Raw genomic sequence first — 23,691 nt, 5'->3', positions numbered from 1 at the left:
AAAAGAAATTCCAAATTTGAAATTGGTTTTTGTTTCAAAGTCATTTGGCACGACGCCATCGGCCGGGGTTCAATAACACCAAGAAATTTGTGAATGCCCAGGACTCGTAAAGCATGAAAAGGACATGTGCACGTGCGGTGCACGCAAACTCGTAAAATTCGTGCATTTAACCAAATGGAAATCACATCAAGTCTGGGTGGTTTGCACAGCAGCCGAGGTTAAGCCCAGAGCTGAGATCCTTCTTTGACTGGCAGACAACGAGACAGCGAGACAGCTAGCTACCCCACGTTGAGCAGGTGAGCTGTTGTCAGCGCAGAACTGGTTTTAGCTCTCAGCTAGAAAATATTGTATGCGAGTAACTTATTCAAAACTTTGAAAATAAAAAGAATGCTGAACGAAGCTTGTCTCAGGCGAGGCAGCGTAACATCAGAAAAAGCTGTGAAACAAATTGCCAAACGAGATGTGCGCGAGTTCTTTGTGGTTAGCGCAGAGGCGGCGAGCCCAAAAATTAATGGGGGCGCTCCACCAAAGTTCAAGTTGTTAAAGTTTCGCAGGCTAATAAAAGCACTAATGAAGAGACATATCAATTGAAGAGTTTTATAAAGCAAAACCCCTCTCGATGCACATGAGCTACGGCTCTGTTACGCTTTTAGCTACCTCATAAATATAGCTTAGCTCTTTGTTGCGTTCACAGAAATTATAGCGCGCTTTAACGTTAATTAAACGCGGCAATAGAAATTTACATTCAGCCAACAACAATGAAGGCCCTAGGAATGTCTCTTCGGCTTAGTTACATTATAATAATAATATAATATCTAAAGTTAAACAGTGTTAGTCTTAATGGCATCTGTGTACTCCACAACAGCCTATAGAAAGCTGATGGAATACGTAATACGCATTAGCTGTAGCTGGGAAAATTATTAAAGCTTCAGATCATTGGTGTTAGAGTTAATAATATTGATTAATTTTATACATTATAATTTTATTTATTAATCATTCTTATGAAATCTATTAGATTTCGCATATAAAATTTAGTTCAAATCTACAATCTGCATCATTCATCTGAAGACTCAGATTCCGATGGAATAAATGAACGCAATGCTCCACATTGTCTCTATTATCGGGCTGGAAGTGTCCATTCCATTCGATCGGATCCCAATTGAGGTAGGCAGCTGGACGGCCCGTGGTGTCCGACAGGAAAAGTCCTTCTTGAGCGAGGTCATTGATGTCAATCCAGTATTCACGTTCTCTGTTCAACTTGGCTATAATTGCTTTATACTCAGCCTCGTTCTGAATGCTAAGCAAATGAGCGCCAAGCTCCTGGCATCTATATCTAGCAGCAAACCAATTCATCTTGAGCTTTTCTTCAATAAAATAACGAACGCTTCCTATATTAACAAAATTCTTATTTTGATCCGTTAACTTCTGTTCAGTTGCTAAAAGCCTTTGCTCGTGGTCAGCCAGCCCTGCCTCTAGGGCCGTCAGCTTTGTCATAACATCGGAATACTTAGCTGTTAGGTCTTGAGTATTGCGTCTCTCCTCGAAGCTGCTGACTTGATTATGCAATTTGTCTATGTGTCGCAATATTGGCTTGACCACTGTGAAGCAGTAGCTGCCACAATTATGTTCGTCTTCTTGCGCTGCCTGACAAGCCTGAAAACCAATCATATATTATATGTAATGCTAAATAACTCAATAACTGAATAGGAATACTGAACTTACTGAACTTTCTGTATAACCCGATGCTATAGCTAAAACCGCCAATAGGAAAGTGCTTCGCATTTTGCTGATAGTCTTTAGCATTCAGCAACGACGTCCGTCAGTAAACTAAATTGTTTGACTAAGAATCTGCAGTATATATACAAATATTAAGTTATTTAATATATAAATATTGATTACTCACAGCATTTACTTTCCTTAATACCCGTCTAAGCCCTTATCAACTTGGAAAACATTTCGAAGTCAAATGTGATTCTGATTTCACTGATAATTGTTTGAAATCAACTAAAACTGAGAATATAAAATCAAAAATCATGCTCTAGGGGCAAGATTGGGCGTTATAAAATTCGTATTATTTAATTATTTATTTCCCATTTATATTTAATTAAATATTCTATTCAGTAAAAAGAATTTATAGTAATGAAAGGAAAGGAGCCATTAAAATCCTTAATAAAAATATCAATATATATATATTTAATCAAAAACATTTAAGTCAAACTTCGCATATAATATATAGCTCATTTTTACAATCTGCATCATTCATCTGAAAATTGTCATTCTTTAAGTGAACGCAATGCTCAACATTATTCCAATTGTCGGGTTGGGCGTAGCTCCAATTGAGGTAGCCAGCTTTACGGCCCGTGGAGTCCGATAGGAAAAGTCCTTCTTGAACGAGATCATTTATGTCAATCCAGTATTCTCGACCCTTGTCGATCAAGGCTGTAACTGCTTTGTACTCAGCTTCGTTCTGAATGCTAACTAAATGAGCGGCAAGCTCTTGACATCTATGTTTGGCAGCAAACCAATTCATCTTATTTTGATTGTCAATAAAATATTGTTTGTTTCCTATGTTATCAAAATGCTTCTGATGATTGTTTTTCTTCTGCTCAGCTGCCAAAAACTTTTGTTCGTGGACAGCCACCTTCTGCTCCAGGGCCGCCAGCTTAGTCATAACATCGGAGTACTGAGCTTGGCTGCCCTGGGTATTCCGGTTCTGCTCGGAGTTACTGATTTGATTGTGCATTCGATGTGGCATAATATTGGCTTGACTACTTTCAAGCAATAGCCGCCACAAATACTCTCGACTTCCTTCGTTGCCTGACAGCATTGTAAAGAAAACATAATTTATAAATTATATTTTATATGTTATAATTGATGAGGACAACGTAACTTACCGAAGTATTTTCACTTTCTATATAACTTGGAGCTAAAGCCAGTAGGAAAATTAAGATCATTTTGCTGGCAGTGTGGAACCTTCAGCAACGACGTTGGCAGCATTCTGAATCGTTCAACTGATGTCAGCGTATTTATATTTTAATCTTTAATATATATTATTCAATGCACTGTTACATGCTGTTATATGCTGCAAAGAGACTATCAAATTCGCAACAATTTTAAAGTCAAATGTTATCAAGATGCTAGATATATATGAATATGTACTTATAATGACATTAACCTTACAATCACCTAGACAAAAACACTCTTAGAAAAAGATCTGTGCATCATGTAACTGACACATTGGCTGACCATTGAACTTGGCAAATATTGTCCACGCTGGAGTGGATAATTATGCGTGAGCGCCACGCCACGCCACGCCCCGTTGTACCCATGCAGTCGAGCTGATGAACTGACGAACTGACCATTAATTATACCAAAATATTCGTGAAGCCAGCTAAGAGACAAGGAACACAAAAAGAAAATCAGACTACGTCGCGACTGTTTTACTAATTTCGTGCTGGGGAATGGGGACGAGGGAGCAGACGGTAATGGGTGGGCCAATAGAATTAATGGCAGCACCAACAGGCGAAAACATAAAGCGACTCTGTCCATTGTCCTTAAGCATTGGAGACGTCGCGTCAAGGAACCTTCAAGTGCCCAAAAGAACAAGCAGGCGACGCCACGAAGGGAACGAACCGTGCTGAGTCGAGCATGGAATGCGACTTTAACCGCACAATAAAAGCGCAACAAGAGACCCAGAGTATAGCTACAAGAAAATATGCCAAAAATGAAACAACTAATTCACTTGCTGTACTTGCAGTTATCCTGCAAAACTGATGAGGCCATCATATCAGGTTGGATTAGCTTATCGATGGAAGCAAGTTCCAGTCTAGACCTGAGTCCAAGTCTGGGTAAACATAACATGCTGTGCGTATCAAATGAATATACCTCACAGCATATTGAACGCTGGGAGCAGTAGAAAACATTGACTCTGGGTTAAATACAACAACAGATGCTGCTGCTGCTGCTGGTGCTGTTGGCTCCGTTGAACTCTTGAACTTGGCAGCGAGAAGAGTTCAATGCTTCTTTAACAGAAGCACGCAAACAAATGGACAGATATATGTACGGCTTAGGACATGTCTGGACTGGGCTGCAGGGTCAACGAATTGGGCCCTTAACTGTGCATTAAATATTTAAATATTCATCAAAATTGCGCATACGCTGCGTGGGCAGTGCATAAAAAAGCTTTCTTTGGCTTATGCAATGCTGAAGCCCGGAAAAAAGTGAAAATGACAAGCTAGAGCTGCTGCATTATTTAAATGCCGAGGCATAAATATTTGATTAGTTGTGAGCCGAAAAGAGAATGCCAACAACAATGGGAACGCTTGCTGCCAGTTAAACACAATTATCTAGCGCCAGTGCCTCAAGACAATGGCAAATGGCAAATGCTTAATGGCAATGGCAATAGCACACAGCAAAAAGCAACAACGGCTTAGGTAGTATATACGTGCGTCTATATACAATATACATAAGCAGATGCTAAGCATAAAAATCATAAAAAGAAAGAAATGTCAGTCAGAGCAAAACGGCAGCTCATTAAAAGTTAAAGCTCTGAAGACAACGACGTTTAAGCTGCCAGAGCTTCTTTATATTTATTTATCGATTTTCTAAAACGCTTCCGCTGACAGTTCTGACTGACGTCTGTCACATTTGTGAAAACTCAACCAACCATCTATCAGTCAAAACCGATAATAATATTGATATTGTCGCGTGCCCCGTCAAGCTAAGAGCGCAGAGACTGCTATTTAACAGTCGCTGCTCTCGTGCTGCTAAGCACCTAACAGTTGTCTGTTAGATCTGCTGCAGACATCCCGCTGTGCTTAACAGTCGGCACTCCACACTCCATATTCCCGCCGGTCTCAGCTCCAACTGTAATTTTGACCCCTTTGCTTTGCATGTGCTATTGTTTTTGTTTTTGCTTTTGTTTCTGCTGCATAGTGGCGGCCTCTTTTGTTGTTGGCATTCTAACGTGGCCATGGCCATTGCCAATGCTCAACAGCGTGACATTTAACGCTATGGGATGCCCGTCCAATGATTGGTACAGCGTGAGTGGCGGGGTCAATACTTTGGTAACTACGACTATTTCTTGATGGCCTTATTCAACTCAAAATGCTAGAGACAATCCAGAGCATTAAGAGGTTCATGACTTTAAGAAGCTCAAGATATTATATGTTTTTTTAGTCTGAAAAGATTATCATATCATTCTTCATTTACTGTGAAACTTACACAGATCCGTTTGTCAATTTATTTACAACTGGCAATCTGAAATTCCAAATTAAGCTTCATTAATATTGATATAGATAAACCACTAGGAACTATATATTATTGATATGATAATACATTTTTTACTAAATTTTACTAAAGCTGCTTGTCCAGGCCATAAATATACCGGTTCGCGCTATACGAAACGGATTGAAAATTGAATGTTGTTTAGTTTTGATGCATAACTAAAAACTTAAGTGGTATCTCACAGTGAGAGTTCTGCGCTGCTAACAACAACAACAACAGCAGGAACAACTAGTGCTACAACTACTACAACATTAAGTCCAACTAAGTCGACGCAGCCAAGCTCAACATATTGTGCGGCCATCCGCTGAGCTCTTGTCATTAATCGCACCACGGTATAAGCCCACAAATCAACAGTCAATCAACGCGCACAGCCCACAAAGAAGAGAGTCCAAAATGTTAATGTTAACAGTGCGATGTGTTCGTTCGCTCGCCAAGCCTGTTAACAGTGGCGGGCGCTCACACTCTTTGTCTGTTAACAGAGATGCCGGGCCGTTAACATTTCTTGTGTATCTCTCGGGCTGCTATTGGGCTGTGGCACGGCTCAGCTTTCAGTTCAGTTTCAGTCTTTACATGGTGCTCGTCGACTGCACGTTGAACTCGCATCAAATCGCTTGACTTTGCCGCCTATGAAACTTATAAACAAAAACAGTTAAATAAACACTTTGTCTCGTGTCGCGTACATTTTGTGAGCCCGTGTGTTTAACAGAGTGTGAGTTGTTCTCTGTGCTAGCGTGTTTGTGTGCTGTGTGTTGTGCTACTCCACACGGTGCGCCCTCATTGTGCTCTCGTGCAAATGAAAATTTCATTGAGCAGAAAGTAGCCGCAGAAAAGTGGAAAATCCTAAAACAGCTAAAAGCAAAAATAAATCATTTCAAATCGCTTTAAGTGAAATTATCAAAAAAAAAAAAACCAGCAAAATATTTACAGATTCACTGGAACCGTGCAGAAAACTTTAAGAAGCAAACAAAGTAATATTAAATAATTAATATTTTAAATACAATATATTATTCATTGATGATCATTTAATATTTATGCGAGTTGCAATTGCCCAGCGGCTATCCGCACTTTCTTCATGCCTAGAACCGGAAAATATTCCAATATGTGTGCAAGTTGTTGGCCAGTCAGTCGAGTCGAGTCGAGTTGAGTTAAGTTGAGTCGAGGCCGGGCATCATCAGCCGGTCAAGCGTTCCGGCCAGACCAGACCAGGCCAGATAGAAGCCTCCGCGCCTAGCTAGACAGCCAGCCAGCCAGCCAACCAGCCAGCCACCTGCCCGGTTTGAGTAGCAGACATTGCGGCACAGAAGCTGCCACTAGCTACCTCGGTGTGTGCGTGTCGAGCTGTGGAATTTTATGCAGTGGCTGGCTCGTTTATTTTGCCAGCTCCTACATATATTTACAACTTCATATATGAAGCCTCTTTTTATTGGCAGGGAGGGTGGTCGTCTCTGGACTGCCTGCTGACTGCCCTGCCGTTGGCCACGCATTCAGCCAAACGTAACGAAAACGCAACTGCGCTTCACGCTTCAGGCTCAGTCGCAGTCGCAGTCGCAGTCGCAGTCGCTATCGCTGTCCAAGAGGGGGACGCTTGGCTACCAGCCGCATTAGATGAGCAGCAAATCAAACACAGAAGTTTTAAACGCTGCTAGTAGTACAGTAGAACTAGGCTATGACGAGCAAAAGTGCCAAACGAAAATTTCAATTACATTTTCAGCTCTTATTGCGCTTTTTCGAAATTTATTGAAAATATTGAGTTAAAAAATTTATATATATAAAATAATTAGTGCAATATTTAATGAGCCGCTTTTGAAAAAATCTTGAGCTATAATTTTTAATATATTTTCTACTCCGAATATTGGTTATTTAGGTGCCCAATTCTGAGATGTGCTGGTAAATATCGATAGATAAAGACAACATTTAAGCCCAACTCTTTTTAAGCACTGAAGTTGAAGTTAATCCGATTAAAGTTAACAGAAAATCAACTTTTATGCAGCACTAGGCTTTTAGTTAGAAACTATTAATTAGACTTGTAAAATATAAAAACTTCTACGTTTTGTATGCCAAAATTCATCTCGAATCTATTTTATGCAGTTGCCTAAATAGCTCAGGTCTTTTGTCCTAAAAACTTCTAACAAATTCATTAAAAAGTTTTGGTTGGAAAAGGGGTAAAAACGATTGTTGCTTGAGTTCCCAAGCTGCAGAGTTTTAGTTAAACATTGAGTAGTAGCTGGTATTAGCGTTATAGAAAAGTCTTGAATGAAGTCAACTAAGTCAACTTTCTTGACAAAGATGTTCGCCATAGAGCTGCTTAACGGTACGCTGGATAGCATTACAAGCACAACGCGTTTTAATAGACTTTTTATCAATCGCAGACTCACTTTTTTAGCATTTATTTCGTTGTTTTTTGTTCTTGCCAATGCGCGTTTTATTGATGTGTATTTGCTTGTGCGCTTCTGTGCTGATTTTAAGTGTGCCGTTGGCGAGTTTTATGTTGTGTCTGGCTGCATTTTGTAACCTGGTTTTATTGCTGCCATAACATATGCCACTGCCTGTTGTGTCTAATCACACGTTGCAGAGCAAGCGAAAAAACAGAGCGAAGCGTAGAGCCAAAGATACGATGCACAAGATACATTAAGTATTGGACACACGAGTCTGATTCTGACATGTTTACATATTTTGCTTTGCGCCGTGTGCTTTGTCTTCTTAATCGATACATGTACAGGGTGCTGCGAGTCGTGTTTAGGTAGCGTTCTAGCAATAGATAAACAAGTGTCTTAAGCATGTGTTCTAAGAAGAAATCTTATATATTTGTGGCTTTAAGACATAAAGACATAAAATTATCTCGAAGATACTCAAAAATATCTTGAAAATACTATATATATATATATATTTTTTTTTTATATACTCTTAAAAATACAAAACTATCTCTTAACAATATCTAAAATATATGCAAGTATCTGAATAATATAAAAATCTCTCTAAGTTAGAGCAGTATCTGAAAGTTATTACTATCTGAAAGATACTAACCTATCGTAAAGTATTGAGACATTTTTCAAAGCAAAAAAAACTAATCTAAACAAAACACGTATAGAAAGCCAGATGTATCCAAGTTGACCTCATCGTTAACCACAAGACGCCCAGACTCCGCGCTCGCCCCCTATTGTTCGTAAAAAGTTATTTAAGACAAAAAAAAAAAAAAAACAAAAAATTGATTGAAAGATACGCGCGTCTATGTATGTATTTATTTATATTATTTTTGCAGTTTTCAGAGATTGAAAGATAATCTCCTTTTGTGTAGTAGCTTTTAGAACAACAAGCAGCCGACCTTCGACAGAGTTTAGAGACATGACCCCCACAGTATAGTGGCCCGAGAGCAAACATTAATTATGACGCTTGTTGTACGCCAAATGGCAATAAATTAATTTGAAATTAAACAACATTTCGAGAGCAGCGTTTGCACACATCCTCAGGCAAAACCCAAAATAGAAAAATAAAACAAAATAAATAAAACAAAATAAATAAACAAAAGCAAAAGCAAAAGCAAAATAAATCTGAGAAAAGTGCCAAACGAAACGTCTGAAAATGTGAGCATGTTCCGTGGGAGATTTCGTCAAAAAGATTAATAAGCAACGGCGACGTGTTCGGCATTTTGTAAGGCCCCAAACACTCGACTCAGCCATATATATATATATATATATATATATATATATCTGTCGAAGCGGAAATGTAAGACACGGCGGCAACTCGTTAAGATTGAGCCACGCAGAGTAAATGCCGCGCCAAATGTGTAGCAAATAGAAGGGCATATAGCCAGCACAGAAAAAAAGAAAAGCAATCATAAAGGAATCATATATAATGTATAAAAAATAAAAAACAAAATTTTAGGCTTATAATTAGAAACGTTGCACGACATACAAATGAGCAGTAAATGGCAGTTATACTCATTGAAAACGCATTATGTATTCAATCGAATATCTTTTTGAATTTATATGTTAAACGATTTATGCTGCTCGTATGCCAAATGGTTTTAGAATACAAAAATCAATGAGCTTTTCGCTGTTGTCTATTTTTTTTTTTAATATATTATATACAGTTTCGCAAATTAAATTAACTAATTAATCAATAAAAAGAATTGAATACACAAGACTCGAAGCGGCTGGGCTTCTTTGTTACCGCAAAAAAAAAAAAAAACAATTCAATGGAATTAAGACATTTTTTTGTTCTTGTAAATTAAAGTTAAGCCCATATTAATCTTGAGATTTAATTACGTAATATTAGTAATAAATTACAAATTCTTGTAAGTTATCAAGCCTTAACCCTGGTGTTTCTCTCGAACCATTAAAACACATAATCTGAAGGGTAATTACTTGAGGCAAAATAATTCAGTCCTATTCATTATGTCAATTAATTTATTCATAATAATTCATGTTATAAATTAATGTTAACTTATTTATTTATTAAAAATATCATATACATATTCTGACTTCTCTTAGATGCAAATGAAGCTACAATGCTCAATTTTCTACCAGAAAAGCTTTAAAATAATATAATATGTGATATAAATAAAAGATTACTAGAATATATTAATTAAAAATAAACAAAAATTATATACATATGCAAATATATTAGAAGATCTGCAACAAATATCCTCACATCCCTAAGTTGCATAAATATCTTAAAGATAGCTCAATTTTCTCTTAGAAATCCTTTAAATTATAGAAATAAATAATATAAAATACGAGTAAGCTAAATTTGTAGCCAATTTCAGCTGTAGGTACGCAAATTCAGGCTACTATGCATATCTTATGCAGCCTAGCTGGCAAAATGTCAAATTGTCAGCTCGATAAATATTCAAGCAGCTGACAGAGGTCGGTCAACAGATGACGGCTGAGGCAGAACTTGAACCGGATATTTAGGCAATTACATTTTACAATTTCGCCAAATGGAAATATTGACGGCTCGTTAAATTTTAACTGGAAATTGAAAAATGTTTAGCTCCATAAGAATTGCGTCTTTTTTTATATACTTTATATATATTTTAATATATATATATATTATTTTATATGCTGATTCATACATCAATTAGTTTCAATATTAAACCAACGAGAGCCGCAGGCAATTATTACAACTAATAGATATGCACAGCGAATTCAGGGAAATCAAAGCTTATCAGCAGTAAAATCCAACTAGAAAAACACATGATAATCACTGACAGTTGAACAGACGCTCAGATAGTTGAGCATGAAGCAGCGCCAAGCCGAGTGGAGTGTGGAGCGCACGTGCCATTGAACTCTAACCTAGTGCCTGGCAGTAGGCTGACGGGACGTATGTGTAATGTGACTGTGTGCAGAGACAACTGTATTCGGTAAAACATATAGGGTATTAGAGGTCTTTTTTAATAAAATTATCTGAATATATTTGCTCTCTATATATAATAATTATTGAAATCAGAATTCTAATGGAAAATTCAATTGAAAACTGGGACAGATAATTTCTCTTCTATTATATTATTGATTCATATTATTCCAAACTATATTATATAATGTTTATATCAACTCTTATAGTTATAAAAAAGTATGCTCAAGGAGACAATCTTAGCTTAATTTGAAGCCATATTCAATCTACTTCTACTTAATAATTTTTTAGGAAAACTCAAGGAGAATTACGTTCTTCATATAATTGCTTCTTCTGCGAGAGTATTTCGTTAGCGACTTTTCAAAAGATTTTCCTTCATGTTAGATTTTTATTTTCAGTTTTATTATAGACAATCACAAGGCATTTATACACATATTGATAGAGTGTTGCAGCAGAGCTCAGTGCATCTTGTGCGCTAATCGCGCAGTCGTATACACACACACACGCTCTCTGTCTATCTCTCTCTTATTCTCACTCATTTACACACGATTGTAGTGTGGGCAAATGGACATGTGTGCATGACGTCTTTATGGCCTCCATCATTGCCAGGCGACCGACAACAGCCGTTATATAGAACTTATGGCTACATCTATATGTACATACATAACTTGCTCGCGTTCATAAATAAATAAATAAACAGCAAAAGCCGCATTCGTGTACCCGACCCTAGCCCCGACCCTAGCCCCGACCCTGGCCCTGCCCCACCCTCTTTGTCGCCCTCGCTGCGTTGCTTTGTTCTTGCGTGCATTTCGCATGATTTTCGTGATTTGTGCTGGTCACAAATTGTGATGATGAACAACTACGAACAGACCCAATCACCTTCTCAGTTATTCATTTCACTGGCTACGCTCTGCGAGACCCGCACAATTTCTATTGCATTATTTATCACAAACGCCGCTATTTATAGATATCGCTCATATTATATGCGCACTGTACAAGTTCTTTGTCTGTCCTTGGCTTTGCCATGTAGTGTGTAACATTTCCTAGAATATAGAAATTTATATATAATATATAAAATCAAATAATCTAATCTAAAATCTAGCTTAAGTCGCGGAGTAAACATTATAATGTTAAATATTGTCTTGCTTACATATATTAAAACTGTACTTTATTTATATATATATATATATAAATATATATACATATATATATATATATATAAAATTATATATATTAAAAATTCTTAAAAATGCCTTTATATACATATTTAGAATTGATATCAGTAGAAGTATTCAACATTTTTTCCTACTTTAAGATACGCAACGATTCGATTCGATTTGCGATCAATGTCACATTTTGTATTTATTTAACTTTTTGTTATATAACTATTAAAAGATGCTTAAAGGTAAAATTTTGCTTCAATTGCTGGCTGAGAAATTATTACAAAATAAGAAAAAATTCCAGGCTTGCAATCTTGATTAAGTCCCAATCTCATGTAAACCTCTTGCCCTTAGAAGGGTATTTCATTTTCGACATGTGTCAGACAGCATTTTGTGTTTTTTTATTTGATTGGCATTCGGTTCACATTCAGTGCATTTGATCTGCGTACAACACGCTCTGCTCCCGCCCACCTTTTAGCCCCACATTCGCTTTGTGCGACTTTGACTTTGAGTTGCGTTTGGCTTCGGAGTTCTGTTTACATTATCGATTCGTTGGCATCGAGCTTCAGAGCTTTGACTTTGATAAAATGCTGCCGCTGCTGCTGCTGCTGCTGTTGCATACTTCTTGATAAGTCATGTAAATAGTCTACTATATCAGGGTCTCAGATCGTTTGTTATAAGGAAATGAAATGTATGCGTTTCCCAGATAGGCATAGTCAATTTCTTGGAATATGTATATGTTTGTTTTTAGAGCTTTCAACTATGAAAACATTTGCTTTTCTTGATCTTGTGATTGACAGTAGAACAAGGATTGTGTTGTATTTTTTAAGTGCATTTTAAATAAAGTTGGGTAAAAATCTTGCTCTTAATTGAACAATAAAGAAAACATTTTGGAAATTCTTAAAAAACGTAATTTCAGAATATTTATAGCTAAATTTAATAATTAAAATGATATTTACTATCTCAAAATAAATTTGAGAATTTTATAATAATTTTAATATTTACTAAAATTTTTTATTTATGCACCTCATTTGAGCAAACACGTCAGATTGTCTAGCATTTATATTTATACATTCAGCTCATCTCATTCATCTCTTTATATCAAAACCCATTTCATTTAAATCCATTTTTAATAGATTTCCTGTTTATTATTTCTTTCGATGTGGCTCTAATCCAATGCTATTTCAGTGCTGTTCATCCCACTTGTAGAAATATTTTCATAATTTAAGTGGACAAATGTTGGCCAAATGCCGGCCAGTCCAGCTATTTATAAACAATCTGGCCAATTCTGCTGTTCTCTCACGTCAGTGTGGCCTAAGCCTAAGTATATTGGAGAGCTCTCACCTTGCCGATTGTTTGTTCCCTATGACGCAATCTCGGACGGCACACAAAGCGTTGTGCAAACAATAAATTAAGCAACAAAATGCCTGGAAAAACAGTTTTGGTTATTATTTTTCTTAGCCGATGTCAAGTGGGCCGGCGAATAGTGTATGACGTTTGTTTTTATTTGGAAAAACTTTTTGGCCAACAATATTACATATACATTGTATAAGTTTTTTGGCATGACAATTCATTTTGACCATTTGAATATGACTCCATTAGTTCTCGCCGCATACACATACATTCATACATATATATTTATGTATATATGTGGCCAGGGTCAACAAACTTAGCTCTGTGTCACATGCACTTGACGTGATGGGCTGAGTGACTGACTGAGTGACTGCCTGACTGGCTGCCTGCCTGCCTATTGGGCCAGCTACTTGACACCACACAGATCGTGTTTCTCGTAGGTGTTTTCACTTGTAATTATTTATCCATAAGCTACGTTTTTATGTTTTTTTTTTTTTGCAGCCCGCAGCGTAACCTCATTCACTTTACTCGTTAGCAAACTGAAAAGGGTATATGGGTTTTTTCGGCATCTAGAGACTTGGAAGAACTTGGCAATTTATCGGTTAGCCCTTATACAATTAGCCAAAAGGCTCGTGTATTAATCAGACAGTTATACCCAATATTGAATCTTTTTCTGTTTAATGTACGCAAAATTGATTAAAGCCATGTTTGAGGCATTGGGCATGGGCAGGTAGGCCAAAGACCGCTGTGAAATGAATAAACAATAAGCCGAATTAGCTTTGTGAATAACAGAGAATTGTGTATTCGTCTTACAACATACTCAAAACCAAAAACCCAAAGCACAAACTCAACTGACTCACAACCGCTACGATTGCGAAACGTCCACCGAACTTCGAAGAGAAATTCTACATATATATATATATATATATAATATATATATATATATATTGATTTTCTATATGGACATAAAGCTGCGATATATTGCATGCCTTTGTTGATTGTGGAAATTTTCTGTTAACTTTTTTTATGTTTTTTAATTAAATTTATTGCGCTGAAGTTTTCTTGCGCTGTTTTCTATTTTGTGTGGGTTGAATGGAATAACAACAAGAAGCAGTCGGAAATGCGGGCTTGATTAAGCTGCCAGCGGTCCCAACTGTTAAACGTGCCCCAAAAATAGAAAATTCTTCAGAAAATTAATTATCAAACAATTGTCAATGGGGGTTGAGTCTAATTTACTTTTTTAGGTACGCTTCAGTAGCTCTTGATGGGAAATTGCTTACTTATTACCTAATTGAAAACACTTTTCATTAACTAATACAACTTTAATTAATATATGTACTTCAACAATTTGGATGTATTATTTAGTAATTTTAATATTTTAAATTGGTTGATATTGATTTTTCATATTTCTTATTTATATTTTCATTACTTGTATAATTTGATTGATCTTACTGAAGTCTTACATGGATTGCACTGAACTTACCATATTGAACACATTGATGGAAAATATTGATTGATCATATGAATTGATTTAACTGAACATATCGTATTGATTGAACACATTGGTGGAAGATATTAGTTGATGTCTTTCATTAGTGGAACATTTTTATTGAACACATTTAGTAAAGATATTGGATGAATATTGATGATGTATTTTGGTTGATCTAACGTTGTTTGAACTTAGCAAATTGATTGAACTTTTCAAAAATATTGAGGAAGGACAGTGATTGATTGAACACATTGTTTAAGCGTTTCGATTGCACATATTTAGTCAACATAGTGATTGACATGATATCACTATCTTACACTGATTGAGAATTTTGATTGATCATTTTGCTATATTTTATTGCTTGAACTAAACTTACATTATTGATGAAATATGTTGACTAAATACATTAGCAGCCAAGCATTCTTTAATTATTGGTATTGTTAGCTGGTTACAGGGTATCTCCAGTCTAGTTTTTTTCGTTGTCTTACTTAAGAAACTTAATGCACGTCAGGCAGTAAAGTTCAGTTTGTCTACCAAATTGTATCTGAACTTGTGTATCCGTATCTGTCAGTCGTCTATTAGCGCTTGATTTTGATTAATTGGTTCGTTTGTTTGCCAGCACGTTTATTCTTAATTTTTGTGCTTCTCTTTTTTTGTGGTCTTCTGATTAATTTAAATCTATTCAAGTTAAATTTGCGCATAAAAGGAATCTGAAGATATGTGCAAAAATGTGATTTGGCGCCCAAAAATCATTAGCATATATCAAAGGGTAGGCGAGCACACGCGTCAATCAATCATGATTGACGAGGTGTGATGAAATCAGAGAAAATCAATTGCCATTGAAAAGTGTTTAAGCGGCAAATGGCAAACGCTTTGCATTGTTCGACAACTTTTATTATTATTAATATTATTATTATTGATATTTATGTGTGTTTATGGAAAATTTTTCCATTGCCTGAGATTGTGGCAGCTGCAGATTATCAGCGGCCGCGCTGCAACTGTTGTTTATATAATGCGACGACGCGACGGCAGCTGTAATTCGTAATATTATTTATTGTAATGTCTACCTGATAAGCTGACGTGTGAGAAATAGTAAGTAATATTAATAGACGCTAGGCGAAGCGTATTCTATATATACATATTGGCGTCTCAGTTCCCAGGCTAGTCAAGTGATATTAGTGAAAAATAAAAGGAATAAATGCTTGGGTTTTTTTTATGATATCTTCGGCTTTGTTAGTCAATCATAAACATTTGCATACACAAAGCTAGATATTTGTTTGCTTTCATTTGTAGGCCCCGCATTTATTTATATTTTTTTTAGCATAGCCGCGTCACATTTCACTTTTCTAAAAAGCCACAGCAAATGCCCCTTATGGAAACTCGTATGAATGAACTTCAAATTTCTGAAACAGAGCTCTCGCTCTTCCAGTCTCTCAGAGCTATTTGTCTTGCTGTGAGTTGCAACTGGTTTTCAATATGGGTTAATGCCACGCTTAGCTTTGCCCCGTTGTGACTTAATGAACTCATTTTCAATGCCTTATCATATTTATGCCCCCACACCTCTCTTTATACGATACACATCTTTCTCTCTCTCCACTGCCTCTGCCTCTCATACTATTTCCATTTACATTTCTTTTGTTCGTATATTTGATTTCGTTTATGTAAATCTACGCTCAGTTTTCTTCCCTTTGCCTCCCCAACAACACAGTAAAAGTTTCAATTCAAATCTTTTGGCTCTTCGGTTCTATATTTTGAGTTCCATTTCAATCTGGTCTGAATGCCACAGACCGCAGTCTGCAGTCATTAGCCCAATTTCAGACAGTCCGCAGCGGCATAAAAATAATATACTCATAAAGCCCATTAAACCGCACAAATGCTCAAATGATGCGAAAAGTTTCGTCGCAACGCCCCGAAAACAATTTTTGGCAGTCATTCAAATAACACTTGGAGCACGGGCGCAACAAGCGCGCAGCATTGAATTGAGAGTTTAAACACAATTTTTAACTATTTCTTATCGCTTTTATATCCAAATTGCGCATTGAATAAAATTTGAGTTATTTTTTGGTAGTATATGTTTGGTAGAATATATTCTATATAGCTCGATTGGAAAATATTGTCAGGTGAAATTGTTAGAGTAGTCAGTCACATTTAAGTTTTTAACCAAGGCTAGAAGTATAAGCCTGAATTTTGACAGCATTTTACTAAACTTATTTTCGATTTGATAAATTTATCTATTATAATTTCACAATATTTTCACTCCACAAATAAAGTAGGAAAATATATAAAATTTTGATTTGTTCTATAACTGTCAAATAAACAAAAATAAATATTTGTGTGTTTTAATTTAGTTGCCCTTTGTTAAAGTTAATCAAATATTTATATTTGATGCACATTTTTAATTCATTTAAATATGCCCAACAAATAAAGCTTGACTTAAATGAACTAAATTCTTGGATTATATAATTAATCAAATTACTTTGTTATCTGTCGTAATAGCAATAATTTGTTTTATGTATAAAAACAATAAGACAAATTTCTTTATATTAAATATAAACATTTATTTTCTAATACTACTAGAAAAAAAAGCAAAAGAATTATTCATAATTTCATGCATATTAATACCTATAATTATACAGGATATCTAATAGTCGCCTATTTCTATATAGCCCGCTTCCTTAATGAACTCTTGTTTTTGTTTTGAAGCCATGCCATAAATGGTCACAGCTATTAATAAATAATTAAGCGTTTTGTGGTTATTTCATTAATATTAGCATAGATTTTCTGCGCCAGACCTTGTTCATAAGTCTCGAAATTGAGCGCCTAAACGAGCAAATATACTCCATATACAAACATATATAGTATAAAGTATATATACTGGTCACATTGATGTCGTAAAAGGTCTTAACGGCAATTGCGCCACTTCTCAATTTTGTGGCGTGTGATTTGCATCTTTGCCATAAATGGGCAGCAGGAGGGCGAAACAAACATACACACATACTTCAAAGAGTGTGCCATAAAAGACGCCAGTCGCCATTGGAGCGCCCCCTGTTGTTCATTTTTTTTTTGGCGATACTTAAAAATCAATTAGATGGTAGCTGCCGTTACCGATTTGTTCCTCTGCTTTGGGCGCTGCTTGAAAGCGTTTTTACCACTCTTGGGCGCGCAGCTTTGCTCTGCTCTTTATTTTCCACTTATTGTTCTTGTGTAGTTGATGGCTCATTGAATTTGCGTCTTTTTTTGACAAAATTTGATTAGCCTGAAAGGCTTGTGCTTGTGCTGCGGATAATTTGGGAGGCATAATTGAGCTGATGTTTTATTGGTTTAACAAACGTCAACTCTTTGATGTAACGGAGTCAAATTACTTTATATATATATATATATATATATATATATATATATATATAATCAACTTACAATATATATTTAATATTTTTATATAACATATTTTTAATTAATATTAATAATTATGTATTTAAATTTATCATTTGCTTTATACCTACCTATGTAGAGCTTCACCGTTCTGTTTCTGTATACTTTCATTGATATAATGAACTGATACTTTCTAAGGAGTGCAGCTGATTAATTTTTTATGGAACTGATAACTATGTGAAATCGGCATTAGCTGCCAGCTGTAGAATTTTCGGTTATCTTTAGAAATATTATGAAATGACTAATGTTCCAGCTATATATTTTGTCATCAACAGTTTCAAATTTTATTCCAAATATCATATTAATATATACAATTAAAAAATAATATTTGTTAAAATATAAAATAAATATAATAGACAAAACTCTGTAAAGATTTCATCAATTATTAAAACATATTATATAAAAGAGTTCAAAAAGTAACTAAAATTCAATATAAATGTTTTTTAAATGAAAACATTAAATGCACTATGAAAATGTAAAATTTTTATTTACTAAATAAGCCCTATAAATAAACTCCCATTTCCCTTCTAAGTTCTTCCATTGACATTTTAGAATTGTTCTTTTTTAAGCCTCTCTCCACCAAAAGTAAAATAAAAAAAGGACTTTACAATTTTGCAGCATTTATATTTATAACACATTTAAGGGCACAAACCATTTTTTTTTTTTTGCTGTGACATTCTCAACGTTGACATATGCCTGTGTCTGTTCACCTATATTTAACCCAACAAACAGCAAAAACGTCAATGGCAACTGGGACGACACGCAGCTGGCACTGATTGGCCTCACGGCTATCTATGATACAATGGCATCTGAACCCACGCACCAACATTGCCTCAACTAAATTTTGTGTTGCATAAAGTTGCAAAGTGTCCAAAATAATAAATAGAAATAGTTTCGCCTGCAATGCGGGCCATGTGGCAAGCGTAATATTTTCAGTGAGTGTGGCAACAGCAACGCGAAAAGATTTCCGCATCTAAAAAAAACAAATAATATTCCGACCATTAACTAAAAATAACAATCGCGCTGAGTTTTGCTGAGTTATGCGTTCACTTCTCAGCTATTGCTGTCTTTTTCACACCATTCAATTGGGCGGCTCGTTGTGTGTTCGTGTGTGTGTGTGGCGAAATCTGATACCAGATTTATTTAAGAGTCATAAGCAATTATGAAACTGACGTTTAACTTGTCACTCGCATGTCAAGCTAAGAAACAGAAAAAGACACAGACAGAGAGAGAGAACGAGAATGCAGAGTAGGTAATATGAGACAGCTGAATGTCTGGAGGGGCAGGGGAGGCTTTGCTTAGCCAAATAGGTCGCTTTTTGTTTGTTTGGACTCAGTTGGAGTGTGTGTTTTTTGAATACCGGAAATTGCCTTACATCGCGACTAATTGTGCAGATCCGTTGGCCTAGTGGGCCAGGCGACTTATGATGGGCCCTTGGCATGATATGCTAGCATTTAGGAAGGCGTTTATTTAGTTCTCAGGTTCATGGCGTCGCCCTAATTGTGGGATCTGCGCAAATGTTTTGCATTGAAAAATGATGCGAGGAATTTCCTAGCTTTCCCAACGATAAAATGAAAACAACTTGCGCCAGAGCATTTGACCGTTGACTCTAGATTGCCATAAGATTGCAAGACCTGAGTGAAGTTGCTATGTATGCCTGCTACCTTTATTATTATTGCTTGCCACATCTAACGTTGTGGCAACAGCAACAACAGCTTTGCATAAATATGATGTTGAAATGGCCTCCAACAATAAAAACAAAAAACAACGCACACATGCAACACGTTGCATGCTGCGCTGAGCAATTGCTGGGTAACTACGAAAAATTGTAACAACATTGCAACTGTCGACAGACGCCACAGTTTTCCCACCCACTCAGCCCCTTGTGCAGCGTTGCGGAAACTTCCGGGATGGTTCCACATGCATATTTTCACATGTGCTGCCACCACTTGCCTTCTGCCAGCGCCACTGATTTGATTCAATTTAGCCCGTGCTTTCGTTCTCCTACTGCCAGCTGCCTGCTGCCTACTACCTATTGCCTGTTGGCTAATTCGTTGTGAAAGGAAATGTGACTAGCCTCAAATTAGAGAGCGCCCCGTATAGAAGCCATCAGCGAGCTGCCAATTTGGACAGCAAATTGCATTGCAAATGCGCGAATCAATTAACTGCAGCCAACAACTTCCACGTCCGCTCCATCAGTTCGTCTCAATGGCAAATTCAAATTGACATTTGCCATAAACATAAACAAAAATGATTGAAAATTATCAACTGATCTGAGGTTTTTATATATTAGAATTTTCAAGTACAAAGTGAGACTTTGTTTATATTTCATTTATTGAAAGGTGGAAAACTGTGAATATTATTTGAGGTGAAATGAATGTTTGGAACGTGATATTCATAACTCTAATGGAAGTAAAGAGACTATAAATTAATGGTGTTTCTGCTCAGATGATTTAATTCTTAAATTTTGTGATTTTTTTAAATTATTAATTTATTAATTAATTTATTAATTAATCTCTTTTGTATTCTTCAAAGTAATCTCCATTTTTTCAATACTCATAACGTATGGTTAGTAATACAAACATAAAGTCAGTTGAATATCGACTCAGCGATACTTTTTAAGCAGCCCTCTTATATTTACCCACATAAGATACTTCTTTGTATGAAAGGCAACAATTCAATATTCCTGTAAGAGCCCAATAATATTTATCTTAGATTATTATATATTTCTATTATATATATATATATATATATAAATATAAATATAAATATATATTAAAAGTGTATCACCCACAGCGGGCTGGTAATAAATTCTTTTGCGTAGCATCATTGAATTAAATTCGCATTTTTACTAACAATCAAAATTGAATTTAAAAAAATTTTAGTTTTATATTGTAAACATTTTGAATTTCTCATTTGTTTTCACAGCTTAAAAAAATATTTGTGAAATACGTATATTTTTCACCGAGTTTTTCCGAAAATAAGTAAAGTGCGAGTAAAAAATTTAATTTTTTCTGGGAATTGTTTTAGTTTATATATTTAGGTGGAACTACAAGCACTTAGACTAAACCCTTAAAATCAATGTGTTTCTGAGAAAATTGAATAGGAAAAGAAATTATAAATGAATTATAAAGTTAGAGAATTTATTTATAATCTTAGTTTATATTGAATGAAAAAATGTAATCACACTTTGTAAATAAATTAAGATAAATGAAATCCTGGCCTCGTTTATATATAAAATATCCGTATATATACTTACACACATATATATATATATATATATATATGATTTATTAGACCAAAGTTTTTGTGATAAGCTGTCAAAGATAGACACATGTGAGTGTTGGAGTGGTATTGGTGAGTTGAGCTCCCAAAAACAAAAGTCAAAACATCAAGTCAAATGTCATGTGGGCCACAGTCAAATCAGAGGAGCATTCATTACATGCATTACACATTAATTAAATTAGCTGTGAAACGTGGGCAGTGGAATGTGGGTAATTATTCGTTTTTGCTGTTCGCATGTCAAGTCTTGGCCATAGATAAAACAGAACACAACTCCAGCTATAGAGCTACAATAAACACAAACACAGCATAGCATGAATCACAGGCAGACTTTATGGCCAGCGAGAGTCAGAGCCAGAGCCAAAACAGAGGAGCTCACTCCCAATGGGAAGCCTCTTTGGTGAGTCATAGGTGCGGGAATTTGCAAATGCTTCTGGGCCAAGACGGGCATTAATAACAGGAATTCGAAGTTATGTTTGGGGGGCCTAACAGTTCGAACTGTTGGTGCGCATGACGCATAAGGAAAGTAGCTCGCAGCCACAATTACATAATATTAAATTTAATTCAATTGACATCGCTTTATATACAGTTATATATGTATATAGTGTATTTATATGGAATGCATTGCAAAGACCAATTTCTGTCTGCTTTCAATTACAGCTACGCCAATTAATTGTGGTCGCAGTTGCAGGTTCAATAAACGCTGCACTGTTAATTAATAACAATAAAAAAACACCCAACTACAAGTGGAAGCGATTGCATTTAGCTCTTGGAAGATGCAGTGCGGATTGGAGCAAATGAACGACTGCGAACGCTCGCCGAACCGAACAAATCTGCGCGTCAACTTCAATGAGAAGGGCGCCGAGGTTAAGGAGCGACGCGAAAAGTTTCTCACAGCCAAATATGGCTCACATCAGATGAGCCTGATCAGGAAGCGTCTGGCTGTCGAAATGTGGCTATACGATGAGCTGCAAAAGCTCTTTGATCCACCGGTAAGTGACAGCACGCCATGACTCCGACTCAGACAGTCCTTTTATTTATTGTCCCATCTTATGCAGAGTGAGGCGATCGATGTGGATATTGATGAAATTTTAGACATGGACACAGACGACATAAGAAGATCTCATCTTATTGTAAGTACTTTTGTATAACTTGATTCTAAGTATTTCTTACATCTCAAAACCTTTCTCCTTCCCCGCAGAGATTACTCTCAGTGTGCAAACGCCCGCAATCGGACATATCGAAGTTCATCAGCGATCTTTTGGATCGTGCAAAAACGCTGTAAATTGCGCTGCTTCTTCTATAAAAAATATAAAAATAAAACTAAAAATAAAAGAAATCATTAAACATAAAAAGAAATACATACATATATATACTAACATATAAAACGCAAGCGAAATACAATTTAATTTTAAGTTTAGCTGCTTTAAGATCCAAGAACAAAGAATAAAATTTATGCAATTAAATTATAATTTTCCAAGGTTATACCAATTTGATAGTTTTTCTTTTCGTAACTGCATTTTCCCCGCTAATTTCAAAGTTTTAGAGTTAATTTAAAAAATGCATCATTAGCCATAAGAAAATTTAAATCATAAATTCATCAATTTTGTGATGATATTTCATAAAAGAAAAAACCCACATTAATATACATAAAAAATGGCCTGAAAATAATATAAAATTGTTTAGTTGTAATGCAAAGAAGTTTTTTTCTAAAAGCGTGTGTAGTTAAAACTATTTACAACAAGGAAAACATAAATAAAATGTTGGAAAACAAACAAAAAAATAAAAATAAAACATAAACTAAATAAAAACACTCTGGTTGTTGCAAATACAAATTATTTTCTTTGCTAATGTGTGCTTCATTTTATACTTATTTAAACGAATCAATCATAATAAATATGTTCTCATCATGTGCTTAAATATTGTAGCCACCTTAAAGATGATTTGAATAAAGTCGTGTACAAGATATTTAATGGAAATGTTTGTGTAAAGTAAATTGAACAAGAAAACAAAGAAGTTAGCTCAGGTTCACTGCCAAAACGTGGAGTAAGAATGTTGCGAATGAAACCGTTAAAAACTAATAATACAAAAATACAATACAAATTAAATACTGAAAACTACATCTGATTGTTCAAGAAAATATATTTATGCCCAGCAAAAAAAAAAACAAATAAAAGAAAATAAAAACGTTTACACTTAGCATGATAAAACATGAATAGTTTTAGTTTTTTTTTATTTTTGTTAATATTAAATGGAACTTTCTAAGATGTTCCACTGAGCCGACAGTTGCAATATAACAGTACATACACAATTATTCAAAGCACAAAGAACTTCATAATT

At 35.5% G+C, this 23,691-nt stretch overlaps 3 protein-coding genes across 4 annotated transcripts; 1 reads left to right on the top strand and 2 right to left on the bottom strand.

Moving 5' to 3' along the window:
* Positions 1 to 1,011: 1,011 nt before the first annotated feature.
* Positions 1,012 to 1,841, bottom strand: LOC111602215 (C-type lectin 37Db-like). The gene is made up of 2 exons (XM_030224548.1): positions 1,723 to 1,841; positions 1,012 to 1,653 (listed from the first exon to the last, which is right to left on the bottom strand). Exons 1-2 carry the CDS (start codon positions 1,801 to 1,803, stop codon positions 1,012 to 1,014), a joined length of 723 nt encoding a protein of 240 aa, XP_030080408.1. The 5' UTR covers positions 1,804 to 1,841.
* A 371-nt stretch (positions 1,842 to 2,212) lies between these two features.
* LOC115483219 (C-type lectin 37Db-like) lies at positions 2,213 to 2,671 on the bottom strand. Its single transcript, XM_030224546.1, has one exon. It carries the CDS (start codon positions 2,669 to 2,671, stop codon positions 2,213 to 2,215), a length of 459 nt encoding a protein of 152 aa, XP_030080406.1.
* A 3,183-nt stretch (positions 2,672 to 5,854) lies between these two features.
* LOC111601741 (protein phosphatase 1 regulatory subunit 14B) lies at positions 5,855 to 22,708 on the top strand. 2 transcript variants are annotated; one of them, XM_023318480.2, is made up of 4 exons: positions 5,855 to 5,995; positions 22,012 to 22,343; positions 22,410 to 22,484; positions 22,553 to 22,708. In XM_023318480.2, exons 2-4 carry the CDS (start codon positions 22,128 to 22,130, stop codon positions 22,634 to 22,636), a joined length of 375 nt encoding a protein of 124 aa, XP_023174248.1. In that variant the 5' UTR covers positions 5,855 to 5,995; positions 22,012 to 22,127; the 3' UTR covers positions 22,637 to 22,708. The 2 variants fall into 2 exon arrangements, with proteins under 2 accessions (XP_023174248.1, XP_023174237.1); XM_023318469.2 differs by having other exon boundaries at positions 5,855 to 6,254.
* Positions 22,709 to 23,691: the final 983 nt, after the last annotated feature.

This window comes from Drosophila hydei, unplaced genomic scaffold (assembly GCF_003285905.1).
Source record: "Drosophila hydei strain 15085-1641.00,03,60 unplaced genomic scaffold, DhydRS2 tig00008114-arrow-pilon, whole genome shotgun sequence".
In the NCBI taxonomy this organism is placed as follows: Eukaryota; Metazoa; Arthropoda; class Insecta; order Diptera; family Drosophilidae; genus Drosophila; species Drosophila hydei.
The sequence above is the reverse complement of the archived record's forward strand: the minus strand, read 5'-3'. Positions and strand labels throughout refer to the sequence as shown.